The sequence below is a fragment of the Pygoscelis adeliae genome, unplaced genomic scaffold (assembly GCF_000699105.1).
Source record: "Pygoscelis adeliae isolate BGI_AS28 unplaced genomic scaffold, ASM69910v1 Scaffold10, whole genome shotgun sequence".
Taxonomy (NCBI): Eukaryota; Metazoa; Chordata; class Aves; order Sphenisciformes; family Spheniscidae; genus Pygoscelis; species Pygoscelis adeliae.
In genome coordinates this window covers 10450469-10465443 of record NW_008824053.1, presented here as the reverse complement: position 1 = coordinate 10465443, position 14975 = coordinate 10450469, and the positions used below count along the sequence as shown (strand labels likewise).

General features: G+C 38.3%; 1 protein-coding gene across 1 annotated transcript in view; it reads left to right on the top strand.

Moving 5' to 3' along the window:
• ST6GALNAC3 (ST6 (alpha-N-acetyl-neuraminyl-2,3-beta-galactosyl-1,3)-N-acetylgalactosaminide alpha-2,6-sialyltransferase 3) overlaps positions 1-14975 on the top strand; it is a 124109-nt gene that overhangs the window by 49197 nt on the left and 59937 nt on the right. Inside the window, exon 5 of the mRNA XM_009333902.1 lies at positions 289-698. Within this exon, the coding sequence (XP_009332177.1) occupies positions 289-698 (410 nt within the window). The remainder of the gene's footprint in view (positions 1-288; positions 699-14975) is intronic.

Here is a 14975-nt window from a genome sequence, read left to right as displayed (position 1 = left end):
CATTTAGAGGGGAAAAAAGGAATTATTATTTTTCTAGTTGACTTTGCAAGGTGGAGAACAAAGGAAAAGTTTGGAGCTGCCACCTGTTTCACTAAAAAGGATTGCATTCCGAGCTCTGTCGTGGTAGGGTTTTCTACCAGCTCTACCACATGGGGATTGTTAGTTTTTTTTAAAGAGAAGTATTGCTATCAATTTGTTGGACTGTGCCCGTCTTTCTTTTAACTGAATTTTCAGTCTTCATGTTTTACAGAGAAAGAATTGCCAATATTTTTGTTTTCCTTCTTCCAGCCTCTACAACTTGACTGTGACCTCTGTGCCATTGTTTCAAACTCGGGACAGATGGCTGGCCAGAAGGTGGGAGCTGAGATAGACAAGTCCTCCTGCATATGGAGGATGAACAATGCTCCCACAAAGGGCTATGAGGAGGATGTTGGGAAGAGGACAACCGTAAGAGTGGTCTCTCACACAAGCGTGCCTCTCCTTCTCAAGAATCCCGAGTACTTTTTCAAAGAAACCAACAACACTGTTTACGTGATCTGGGGACCTTTTCGAAACATGAGGAAGGATGGAAATGGCATTGTGTACAACATGCTGAAGAAAACTGTTGACAGCTACCCAACTGCCAAAATCTATGTGACAACAGAAAAGCGCATGAGTTACTGTGATGCAGTATTTAAGAAGGAGACAGGAAAAGACCGGTAAGTCCTAAGTGTGAAGAACAATTATAATGTTTGACAAAAGATACATGAGAGAAGTCCACGCCGGATGCCAGCTACTAAATGACTCCCCAGATATGTTTTTAATGGATTGTTATATGGTTTTGACTGTTATAAGCACTTGATGAGGCAGCAGCTAGGCCCCATTTACCCCACCTACGCTACCTTCTGTTCTTTCCATTTCTGTTGGCTTGAGTCCCAAAAATATTGGATGTCTTCCTGAAACATTTTCAAAGCTGTGTGTTGTTTTCAGCTCAATTTACTATTGATTAAATTGACATTTTATTTGAAGAGGATAATCCTACACAAACAACATTTCCAAATGCACAACCTCAGGATGACTCTGGATATTGTATTTTCTTCTCTGTTGAGATTCACTGTAGCTTTTCTTCAAACACAAACCTCAGTATTATGCATTATTTCTTGGTGAAAATGGATTATCGGTGATACTGTAATAAATTTAGGTTTTTCCCAGAATTATGCTTAAATTCTATTTTTCATGCCTGAGAATGTGTGTTTATGCTGCTCAAGTGGGGGCTGTAAGGAGATGAAAGTATGAGGGCCACTGTTTTGGCTAGCACGTTCAGAGCAGAAATTGGATTTGTGGAATTAAGACCAAAAATTACAGGATTTTTTAACTGAGCTGCAAAAATTCTGATCATCTGTTTTTGGCATGGAAGAGCACCTGTCATGCATACTCACTGGAGCTAACTAGGAAGGAGTTTCCAGATCACTGCTGTGCCTTAGTATTAATTTTTGAATTTGCACATCATGAATTTGCAGTTGTGAAGGACTGTAGCTATTCTGACCAAATTAAAAATGCAGATATTCACAAACAGTTTAACTTAATCTGAACTTTTGAGTTAGCTTTTGAAGTAGAAGAGCTTGTTCTCTTAAACTTCCTTGATTCACTTTGTTATTAAACTGTCAAAACTTGGTTAGAGTTGATTTTTCCTTTTTCTTAAAACTATTGAAACATAGGGAAGAACTTTCCCCTCAGGTTGTTCACCATGCGCACATGTTGCTGTTGCAATTCTGGAGTCAGAGGGAGTTCCTGTATGTTGTAAAGGTGTCAAGGTTATCATGGCTTCTTTAGTTTAACTGAACAAGCTGATGAACAGAGGCTAACAGAGAAAATACATAAGATCCGTTCTTCAAAAATGCCCTCTAATAATCCAAGTCATCTGGTTTACATATTAATCGAGCTAAATACGATCATGGGTATATTATTGCATTGCTAAACATAAATTTATTCATATTTATGACTCTTCCATGTTAATAGTCATTCAGGTCACAGTGACTTTACAATACCTTATCAAAATCCTTATTGTGAGACCAGACCTTAGTATAGCCTATCAAAAAATCTCATCTTCCAATGTCAAAGTATCCTCATCTCCAGTCTAATCCATTCCTTTTCAGCAAATTACCACATCTCAAGGTTTTATTATGGGTTGACGGTTGGACTTGATGATCTTAGAGGTCTTTTCCAACCTTAATGATTCTATGATTCTATGATTATTACGCAATTAACACAATACAAATGCTTCTTTCCATGTCAAAGGCAGATTGAACTTCTGTTCTCTCAGTGCTTATGAACAAAGTTCTTAAGCAGCCTAATGTCAAAGTGGCCCAATTTCTTTCTCCTTAATCCGTTACAACAACTAAAAGTTTCACATTGCGAACTGGGGCAAATTGTAAAGAGCCTGCCTCACAGGCAATGTGACCCACATCACATTGCATTTGCACGTGCCTCCCTTTAACACTGTGGAAAAAAAACCACTGCTTCTCGCAGTGGCAATCAGATAACATCCTTGTATCTACTGCAACTTTCATTTTTAGTCCTACTTTTCCACATCAAACACTAAGTGATGTTTTTAACATCATTTAGCGCACTTGTCACCCAGAAACAAGGGAAATGATGGACGTGTCACCAGCCAACACCTTCTGTGTCACAAGAAAACATCCTGCAGTTCCCTACTAATCAGGGGACCTCAGTTTGGAAACTGTTTCATTTTCTGTAACATCTTCAATTCACGGGACCGTCTGCTGTTTCTAGGGAGGGTCATGAGGCTGTTAGAGGTATATGGCATTTGTGGAGGCAGTAAAGGGAGAGCAGGAGAGGTTTGTGGGTGATGAAAATAGTTGCACGCATTGTGCCAGACTATTATGATGCTGAGACAGACTGAGGTTCCTCAGCCAAATATTCCTTCAGTTCCTCAGAGAAACATCAACTCTTGCCTGCAATATTAGATTGAACAGAGGTCTGTTTCAGCATGTTCCCAGCAAAAATTCTGGAAGGAAACCAAGTTCAACTTATATTTTAAAATGTACTGAGTGACTTATATTTTAAAATGTACTGAGTGGATTGTAACCACATCTATTTTAGTTTAATCCTAAAATACTGTCATTATGTACAGTGTATGCTACTAATGCATAGTAAGATTGCAACACATTTCTAGTCTGTCAAGCCTTTAATGAGCTTTCTATTTCTACTCTTTGACGTACCATCTTTTTAGGTAATTGTGGGACTGTTCAGTAGTTTCATCCTAGTGGTGCTCAAGTTTTAAAGCGTGTTATGAGAAGCAGCTAACAGAACAGGTATGTGCTGCAGGCACTTCTCTACTGCGGAAAAGCTCTGGTTCTGCACCACTGACTTGGGACCTTCATCCCTGACTTCACTTGAGTGCAGGTTCAAAACCCACAGCTTCGGTATTGACAAATGGTTTATTATTGGTTCATGGAAGAAACAGGAATTGCCTCTAAATAATGTCCAGCGAACAAGTTTCTGTATTTCACAACGAGGCATTTTTTAATTCTACAGCAGTACAAAATACCCTCTGACATGGGCTATCCATGCTGGAGAATTAACCTTGCATGCGGTGTTATGAATATGGGGGACATATGTTCTTTCTGAGAGTCTTCATTAGTGAAGCATTTGAGTTCAAGGCAGTGAATGCTCATCCGCTTTGAATAATTGTTGTACATAAATAGTATTCATTACCAGACATTCACAATTTTTCATTAATGCATTTTACTTGGTACTTCCCTAGAGGGAGCATAAAGCTGGCAGCTTCTTCCAGTACTTCACTAATGTTTTGGTATATTATATGTATTGAGTCAAGTGAAAGGATTTAAAGAAACATTAGGTAATTACTAAATGTGGCATCTTTGTATGTGCCTCAATCCAGGTAAGTGGTTCTAAAGCCATCTATATCTTTGTCATGCATTAGAAATATAATACAATGATATAACAACATTTAATTGGTAATAACAGAGAAAACTGTAGTCTTCATTAAAGCAGCAGAGCTAATTCTGGTCTGATAAAGTGCACCGAACAGCCCTAAATAGGTTTTAATTAGCTGGCACCAAAGCTGCACCACCCTTAGGGAGGGTAAAATTAATGAAAACTAGCAGCAAATAGATCAATGCTGCTGGATGTTATTGCCTTAGGTGAAGGTGATGAGGGAGAAAGGAGTGTCTTTTAAGGATCATTTAGAAAACAGTCTGCGTTAAAAGTCACTTTCAAAAAGCAATGATAAAATAAATCTCTGCTAGTATCAGTGGAACAGTCTAATGTCATCCAGACTGCAGACTCCATTTGTGTTTATACTACAAATATCTCAGACTAACCACTCAGCACAGTGTGTCCAAGTAGTGGCACAGCTCCACATCCCCTCTCGGGGCTGACGGTGTGATCAGACCGCTCCTGTCCCACTGCATGTGGAGGACGTTAAGCCCCAGCAAACAGCCAGTAATGCATGTGCTGATACCGCCCAAAGCACAGCTTAACCTGGTGTTTCTAGTCACACTTCTTATAAATAACTACCGAAAAGAGCCTGCTGAGCTCTGCTGAGGAGATGTATTCTGAGCCCCTAAAATTCCCGTTAAGAGACATGAGATAATGTTCTGAAACCCAGCCAGTTTGGTAGACAATTGACTTTCCACACACACTGTCTTAACTCTCACAACTCCCATCCGATACCCAAACAATTCAGTTCAATTCAACATTTTATTGAGATTATTAGCTATACAAGCATGTCTGCAGGAGGCAGGTTCACTGAGCCACATCTGCAGTCAGATGACTGTTTCTGAAGGATTTTTGTTAATATCTTGGACAATTCCGAAGAAACTAAATTGCTTTTGTGCTTCTCTTCCAGAAGTTCTTAGTTTCCTCTGTTCATGCCAGATGGTGCTATGTGTTAGGTAGTGAGAAAGCTGTTTTATCATTCGAGGCAGAAAGATGGATCATTCTGATCACTGACTTCTGCATCAAGATTCAAAATTTGGGGGTGTGCTCAACCTGCTGTTTTACTCAGTTCTGCTCACTAATTATTTATTACTTTGGCGATATACGAGATCTATATTATATCTCTGTCATTTAGAGCTAGCAAATTATATTCATCTAAGTTCGGATTGACACTCTTAAGACAACTGCAGTCATCACAGCTTCACGTCAGCTAATATGTGGGTTTTTGATGTGTCTGACTAATCTACGTGAAGCTGTAGTCTAGTAAAAATGTCATTGAAATGAATAAATGAAATTACATTCTCTGAGGCTCAAGTAGCTGCAACTTCTATTGTTTGGTGATATTCTCTGTGAATTGAGGTCTTACAGCTGTCAGTGGCCAGAACGTCAGTTTTATGCCATATTTCTGATTGTTGGCTTGAATGAAGTATTACAGTAATGCTATTTTCACTTTTGGACTTGCTTACATATACGTATTAGTTTCCGTATCAAGACCATTCAGAGAAAATATAAAATCTTAGTGTTAGGCAATATTTGCAGAAAGCAGTTTTTCATTGGGAAGTTGTGAACATTGACACTGAATCTGGCTCAGAGAGTTAGATTTTGGGACTTGGGAAGTAATTCTCATGAGTGCCTTGTATTAACATGCTTTTTCTAAAAAACATACATTCTGGAAGATGAATTAAAGTTCATATCATTTTGAAAGGAAAATGAGCAGAGTTAGGGAACATCAGCATCTTCAAATTACAGAATTCTTGGGAGGAAATGATGGAAAAACTGTGATGGAAATGATGGAAAAATTCAGACTGACAGAGGAATGTATAATGCCTGTTGAAACATTTCTAAGGACAAAAATTAATTATAGTTTACATTTTGATATAGTCTTTATCATGATGATGTAGTGTCTGCTGCTGCACCAATGAAGTCAGCAAAAAGTTCTCAACTGCCTATGAGCATCACAGAAATCCCCAAAGTATGTGTTTGATACAGTGACCATTTTTCAAGTGCTTTGATGGTGTATCTTTCTTGAACCATTGCTTGGCACTTCCATTCTTTCTTTTTATAAAGTAATTCCTTCAAAAAATGCTAATGGATTTGTCCATCTTAATTCATAGGTTTAAATAGCTTCATTGTCAGCTAAGACTGTTTTATTACCTGAAAAAACATGAGACTAAAGCATAAAACCTTAATGAAAGAAATAGATTTTTCATTATAAAACACTTAAAACCTCAACATCTATTGCTATTTGTGAGCAGCCACCGGACAGCTAACAACTGTTTTGGGGTTTATATTCACTCTTCCATTTCCTGGTAACACACCAGTTGTTCCTGAGTGTCCTAGATTTATTCCCTGCCGCCCATTAGTAACTGCATTTATATTTCTTTATGAACATTTTCCTAATCAAGGAAAAAATTAACATTTTTTCTATTAGGCAAATGGAACTCAATAGAAGTCCGTTTTTTATTAACATGCCAGTAAATGCTGTACAAAGCACCGGCACTTTTGTTAAGAAACACAGCTCCTACTACATTACACTAATTACGTAGTGAAGTGAAACTTTATTAAAAAATATCAATACTAGCTAATATTTTGTGATAAAACTGTGGCTGCATATAGATTGGTGTGGGCTCAGAGACCTATTGATTCTGTGGTGGTTGCTGACTTTAGCCATGGAGTTATTTCTTTTTACCTAATGATTTAAGTCAAGAAATATATAATCAGGATCTACTTTATCTTTGTGGATTTCACATGTTCTTTGAATTAATCCAACATCTATTGCTTTTAATTTATCACATCTTCTTCAAGTGCCACTGAATCTGTTTTCTGCTCCTGACAAGCCGGATGTTAAATCTTTATACAGTGTTTGGTATTGTCCTAATTACATGCACACCTTTTCCATCCTGCCCTTTAAATATTCTGCAGCTTTTATGGTCAAGAGACTATTGCTGATATCTCCCACGAGCAACACTGGGACTGCACGTGTAGATGAGATTCTGCCTCGACTTTTCTCACATCCCGTGAACATACACCTTTTGAAAGGATTAGGCAAGTCAGTGATTCATATGGTGGCGATCCTGGTAGCACTGTGGATCACAGTGGTTCCAGTTTTGCTGCTGGCGGTGAAGGTATTTTATGGTTGCAAAGGCAGAAGACTTGGAGGGAAAAATTAGCAGAGGCATAGATTTTGAATGAAGCCTTTGGTGTTCATAGAAGTTTCACTGGATCATCTTCCATAGTGCAACATTTTTGATTTTTCAGATCACAGTGTTTAAAATAGACCTTGATTTTCCTAAAGGAGCTTAAAATTTTAATGGACCAGAACTAATTTTTTAAAAATGAAGAAATTAATCTATTTTTTAACTCAACCTTGCTGCCAGCTGAAATAGTTGTCTTTAAAAACACAGAGTGATTACCATTGAAGTCTATACTTATCACCAGTTGTCACACAGCAATACTTTTCTAAGATATATTAGATAGATTAGAAAATAAATGCAATGTTGCTATTATTTTAGTATGACACCTCTTGGTTACTGATAACTGTGGGTTTTCTAATGGAAGCTCCCTAAAGTGCACTGAGCCGTATTTACAGTGTTTAGCAAAAGACAACATGCTGCAATCAAACTGCATGAGATGCACTGGGGGATTTTGTGTTATAGAGTTGCTGGTCAAGTGAGGATAGCAACTTTAGGAGGTAGGGAATAAAACACTACAGTGGTTTGTTGCTTCAGATAGAGAAGAGTTTCTGTACGTCTGTCCACCCACTTGCTAGTCAAACTTACTAGAAAAGACTTTTATAAGAAAAGGTGTATGAAAACTAGTTTCAAATATCTCACTGAATGATGTCTAGACAAGATTGTCTTCTCAAAGCTTTGAACAAGTAGGCAAAACAACAAAAGAAAAACTGTTTAAAAGTAGAAACAGTTTAGCCTGAACTGATGATGGAGTATTTTACCTTAAAATGTAGAAAGATTAGTAAACAAATACTGCACTGAAAATTTAATTGGTAAGAAATCAAGCCTGTGTGAGACCCCGTACACATAGGTGGGAGAAAACTGGGGGGAAATGGTGAAATTTTGTGTCTCATTAAATTAATTTAGAACTCAGTGTTAACTAGGCGCTTGCTTATGCACATCTTCAATGTGTATTTTTACCCATATAAAAACAAAACAGATGTTCTACACTGTTTTATTTATATGTCTGTTATCATGCATCCCATATAAAGAATTCAGGCTGCAATTTCAGAACAGTCAAACCATACAGATATATACATGCGCACATGGATTTATAGCGCACGTCTTTGAAGGTAACTTAGGATTCACAGCCACACTTCTCGGAGAACTTGATGTGCTATTGGGATAGGCTACAATCCGCATTTAGAAAACAATCGCTGACTACATCCTATACAGTTCCTGTGATACTGAAATTCTCTGAGCTTTTAACAGTGAGGCAGCTATGCATTTAAAGAAGAGTAACACGCACAAGAGCAGCATGTACAATTTTTCTCAGGCATTCACATCTTCAGCAGGTTTTGGAAGCTATAACAGTTTTGAAAAACAACTACAACTGTGGGGATTTATTATGAATCTTGAGGAGTGTCCTCAAACAGTTTGTCTGACGTCTTGGATATTGATCAGCGTGTAGCTTAGTTTGGGTGTGAAGGGGAATGCTTTTTGATGCAGGTGTTCAAAGATTCAGCCATTCTATTTTCAAGATTTTGTAAGCAATTCTTGTTTGTAGTAGCATTCGGTACAGTTGGGACCACATACCGGAGACACCGCTCATCTCAGAACCTGAGCAACCCTGTCCAGTACATTAGTATTCAGTAAACATGCAACTGCAATAGAAGAAAAGGTTTCTAAATGCCCGTATCTGTTCTCTGCAAGTTTGCTGTTACTATTCCATCCTGGTCTTTGGAGACTTCTTTTTCTTTGTTTTTATTTTTTAAAGTCAGTCATCCCAGCAAGCATATCCTGTCTGCTATAGTCATAGTGGTTACAGAAAGGAGGCATGAACTCCCCATCTAATAACATTCTCTACATGACTCATTAAAACTTCCAAAGCACAGGATTTGCTGCAAAATTTTAAAAATTGCTGCAGATGACGTCACTAGTGTAGAATAAGACACAGAGAAAGGAAAGAAAGCGATAGCAGATGAAATCCTAAGAAATAAACAGCATGCTTTTATCTTAACAATAAAAACAAAGATGAATGTCAGAAATATGTGCTGTGTTCAGTTTGCTCTCCATATGTTTTTTCAGAGTTTTCCTTCAAGTACATTCATTAGAGATGCTAGTGCTCCTGTCTCCAAAGAGTGTCCCAAACATTTTCCGTGAGAGCATTTCTGACAATATTACAGATATCACTCAAGCCTCAAAATGCCTTTGTGAGGCAAGGAATATTTATCCCGTTTTTAAAACTTGACTTCCCTGAGAAAAGGACAGTGGGGGAAAGCAGGAGCTATTGCTGCACAGAAATTCATGCCCATAGGGCTTTTTGAATGTTGTATGCTTACCATGAAGGCATTTCAATCTCTTACAGTTCTAATTTTGGGTTGGAATGGTCTGGAACTGCAAAATGGAACTAATTTCTGCTGCTCTATGCCCAGTTTTCAGCCAAACACGGTAATGTTCTGGCACTTCCTTCCATGTAAAATTAGCAGTAGTCTCTTGACATTTTACAGTCAATCAAAATATTAAGGAAAGAAAATAATCTGAAGAGTATTTGCAAAGCAGTATTCCTCTAAAAAAAGAATTTGTTTCAATTTGTTAAAGTATTATTTGTTTTCCTATCCTGTGTCCATCCATCTTAGCATTGTCTCCACACCTCCACAACCGTCCATTAAGAAATGTGACTAGTGTTTGTCATGTGTAGCTTTTTCTTTTATCAAGGGAGAATTGTGTCTTTGCTGAAGCTTAGTGTTTTTTGTTGGTTTTTTTTTTCTCTCTCTGTGCTGCTCTGATTTTATATTAGTGACGACACTGTTGAAATATGTTTCGTATTTGGAGTAGAAGAAAGCAGTGGTCCTTAACTCCTCCGGGCTTATTTCATGGTCTTAAATTGCCTTTGCCTCCTCTTCCAAGAAAGCACAGTGTTCAACAGAGTTGGATTTCAGGTCCACTGTACAGATCCTGCCGGGGACCCTCAGCTGCAGTGGCATCCTAGGGCCTTCTCACTCCTAGAGGTATTTTGGGTCTCGCTCATGGAGTGCCTTGTGGATATGAAACTTCATTTAACTTTATATAGGATATCCTCAGGATATCCTCAAGCTTTATGTACTGCTTAGACCTGTCTAAGCACCAGTGGCTTCCTGCCAAGCTACACTGCTTTGCTTGATTAGGAGAAAGGCAATGAATGGATGAGTAACTGAGGCCAGTTCATTGTACATCAGTGGGAAATAGAGTATTTCAGGCAATATTTCTGGATACGGTTTAGGACGGTACTCAGAGATTATATATTCAGGGAAGGCTTATTCCAGTTTCACTTCCAAGCTTTTAATTCTGGATCACTTAAAAGTCTTCCTCTGTTTTTGAAATAATAACCATGGGTTTCATATGTATTTGACCAGTTTCAGGATAGCAGTAGCAAGAGCAGCTCCACATGTTTCCCTTAAACTTCCGTCTGTGTACCAGGACTGAGACTGGCATATAATATAAATATTTTCTTCATTATTACTTTACATTTTTCCCTGAGGCTATCATATTGATTTCAAAACCATGGTTATCATTATACTAAAATGGTGGCATTAATACATTGGTCTCTGTGGGTAGATTGTAATAGAAAGTTTCAAAATAATTGCCCACTAATATGAGAGGTGGAAGTATGTATAGTATTATATTGCTTGTAATGTAACCATTAAAATAACAATTATGTGATAATGAAAAGACTTCTTATGCTTTAGTTTATCTTTACGTAATGTTAATGGCTAATGAAAACAGGGAAGATTATATCTAATTACATTTTACAATACTACTGCACTTCCTGTAAAGAGAACATTTTGCACAGAATTGTAGATTTGCATGCTTCAGTAAAGTTTGTGTCCACTCTCTATGTACTTCAAAATATGACTATTTTAAAACCAATGGTTACAAGTTCTTTTTTATCAAATGGTACATATAGACTTCACAAAGAACGTTTTTGAAATTAAGTTATCAGAGGTAGTCAAATCTTGCAACATGGCTGAATTAAACAAAAATTTAAAGATAATTTTAGGTCCTTCAGGTTTGATGTGTTAAAATAATGAAAGTAGCTTGACACTGAGTCAGTCAGTGGAATACTGTCTCTCTTTAGGTGAATGAGAAATGTTAAATGTATGCATTATTATCTATGGCAATTTTGTTTTAGCATTGTCTACTACTGAGTAGTATTGTCAGCCACATGAGCAAGTTCCTTTTCTATTGTATCCAGAGGTGGAACATCCAAGAACAAATAGAAAAACAGTGCTTTGACACGGTTAGAGAAGCCTCTCGTTTTGTGTGTTGGGATATTGAGCTCAAAGTTAAAAGTGCTTAGTTCAGGAATGCATAGATAGAGCTCCCAAATTATCTTCATGGCAAGAACATTAATTAGAATTAAGACATTTTGGTATTTGCATATCCAGATGAGACTACACTGATTTTTAAAGATGCAGTAAGATTGTCCTCCAGTTTTCAATACTTTGCATATTTTCTAAACATAATGGCATGGTTGAATGTTACCTTCAAATGCCAAACTCATGGAAGTGGGAATTATATAATCTAACCCATTTCACTCCAAAACAGAATTAAGAGATATGAATTAAGCAGCTATGAACTAGGCATTAAAAATATAATTGCATTGATTTTTCTAGGTATTATACCAAATGACATCAATAGAAAATGTCTAACAGTGTGATATTTAATTAGTTTATGTTAATTGCCTACATTTCAGAAACAAATAGCTTGATTTCTTTATTCAATGAATGAATGAATGACTTGGCCTTCTGCCATTCCTCCACTGCCCAGTGTCCTACGCCCTGTATACCCAGGGAGCGCTCTAGACCTGACTGAGAGGTAAAGATGGTGATAGAAGGGGGTGAGGAGAGCCACAGATACAGCTGGCAGCCTCACCGCTGCCAGGAGTCCATGGCAGCCTGGTCTCCCTGCCAAGGAGGTAGAGAAGCCTTTCCCGTCGAGGGGGGGGATTGCAGACTTCCACCTTTCTACCACATTCCCCGCTGCTTTTGCCCATAGCCGATGGGGAGGCTAAGGCATCTCCAGGCTGCCGGGGTGGGAGTGCTACAGAAGAGAGTGAGGCCGGGGGCCAGCTGAGTTATTTGGTGCATCCACCTACAGGATTGTCTCCTTGGAGGCGGCAGGTCTTGTGTCTTTGCAAAGGTAGGGTTTAATTTTCTGTTCCAGTGAGCTAATTGGTGGGCTGAATTTGTGAGCCACAGTGTACACGGTTGAATGGTGGTGTTCAGAGCCTGGTTACTCTTTGAGTCTTTGGGTGCCAGGAGAGCTCAGCACATACTAAGGCATACGTTGTCTGTGAGGCCTGAGGCCTGGTCCCAAGCAATTCCTGAAGCATTTCCACTTTTGTGCCTTCTCCTTACGCCCATCTCAGACTCTTCCATTTGGATTAGCTAACTCAAATCACAGGCTGTAATGTTGTCACTGTACTTTGGTCACAAACTCTTCCTTGTTCTTGTTTCTCTTTAATGGGATACTTGTTTCCATTCAGCATGTTTCTTGCTTTCCTTCAAATATTTTTTTCCATCTTTATCGTTACTTTACTGATATTTTCCACATTTTTTCCTCTTTGATTTCCTGCCTCGTTGTTTGTAACTATGTCATCTATATAGCTTTCTTCTTTCAGACTTTTGTCCTTTTATTGTGAAACATATTGCCTCGAACACACCTCCTGTTTTCAGCACAATCTCTTTTAAAAGAGCTCACAGACCTGCAAGGTATCTGATGAAGAACAGCTCTCCCCTCTGTGCCCTTGCCCTTGCCCTTGTGCTTGCTCTTTCACTTGAATCCTGGAGCAGAACGCCTGAAAGTCTGATCTGGAATTGCAGATCCCAACTTAGTACATCCAGTACTTAAAACAAAAACAAAATATCACAGTGGGATGTAGAAGCTGTGCATGATTATTTATTGATGATTGTTGGTTACAGGAATTAAAACAGCAGGGAGCTCAGATTTTGATCAGAAACCAGGTGATTTTTCTGTACAATTTTTTATTGTAAAATGAGAACATAATATAAACCTATTGTGCACATGCTGTTAAATGCTAAGCTCTGGCATGACCTGCTGTATGAACAATGCATGTTCCCTGTTACATGAGTATTTAACTGTATATGGAAGCATTGATAAAGGTGTGGAGCTGTTATACAGCAATTTATGCATATATATATATACGAGCCATCACAAATGCTTCGTGTCCATGCTCCAGTGTACCAAACACCCAGCACAATTATTTCAGTGTGAAAAGCAAAGGGATCTGGTATGCAGCTGCCCAACTGGAGCTGGAACAGCCTTTCTGTGAGCTTCCAGCACAAGAGGTATTCACACTTCATGTGTTCCGTAGTGTTAGCAATGGGCAAGGTCCATGTGGTTTGTTTTGGCTTTTGTGAGTACTTTTCAATTATGACAGTACAAGAGAGCCAGACTGGCAGTAACTTTTAGGTCTTTGTGTGCTAAAAGTAAATTTATTTACTTTTAGTTTTTGTAACATCACCAACTGCTAAGGGAATTGATGTTTAATATGTTTCTAAATAAGTAAAACTAAAGTATAAATAAATAATGCCTGGTTTATTAGCCCAGGTGTTTTCAGCGTTGCTAAAAGTGGTTTGATGACAGCCACCAACACTAGCAGTGGAAAAAAACCTGATTTCTCAGTGATTATTATCATTATAATAAACCATAATTGAAAGATTACAAAATTGATTCTTTTAAAAATTAATGTTGCATGAGTGAGCAGGCTCTGTGGCATTCAGATTTTTTCAGTGGAAGGAAAATGGCTTGTTTTATTTCCTGGCAGAAAACTGCTGATTTTCAAACAATCACATTAGAGAAAACAGTCCCAGAGGGTTACAGGAGACAACAGACCTATGTCATTATGCTTTACCCTTTCCTGATGGGTTCGGAGAAGAGCCAGGAACAAAAGAAAGTTACATTCATTATTGAGAGGGCCTTGGGAGAATCTGTTTGCCCAAGCAATTTTGCATGAAACGAGTGAGGAAATATTTGACTGCAAAGAACATAAACTCCTTCCATCAATATGCAATTTTCTGGATCCATTTGTCCAAATGATTATTAAGAACAGTTTCTAAATTTGCAGTGCTTTACAACTTCAAAGGGCTGTGAAAGCATTAACTAGTTAAAAGGATGGAAGTGGTTTTTAATAAATAAAAAAAAAAAAGAAGACCAAAGTCAGTTGTAAGACAGTTTAAAGTGCAAAGTATTGAAAACAGCAGGAAACCTGAGGAACTGGAATAGCAATCATACAGTACCATCCGCCCCAATCAGGAAAGTGGAACCCACAGATTTATCTTTGATGATTTCCTGTAAATATGCCCTTTGAGGACAGATTGCCCTGCCCAGTCTTGTGGAAAAAGCTCAGAGTTACATCTCTTCTCACTACAACATATGGATCTCAGCAAGCCCTGCTTCTCTATTTCCAAAGCCATTCCTCAGGTGGAAAAGTCTGAGCAAAAAAGTAGTGAAATATTGCTGCAAAAATGCTGGTTAGCATCCTTCAAACCTGGCCAGTTTGAGTGGAAAACAACAAAGGAAAACACAACACAGGTTTTCCAACCACAAAACAGGTTTTTTTCCTGGCCATTTTCTTCACTAAGGTCTGCCCAGTTTTCCAGACCTTCTGTTATCCTAGTGGAAGTGGTTTTATTGATGTTTTCATTCACTTCAGAATACCGTGTCTCACTCTTCCCTAGGATGCAGCAGTATAAATAGCTTTGCTCCCCCTAAGTGTGTAGCAGTGTGTGCTGAGGGCTGGGGAAGGTACATTTGGGCGTCTCTCTGAGTGCTCCCAGC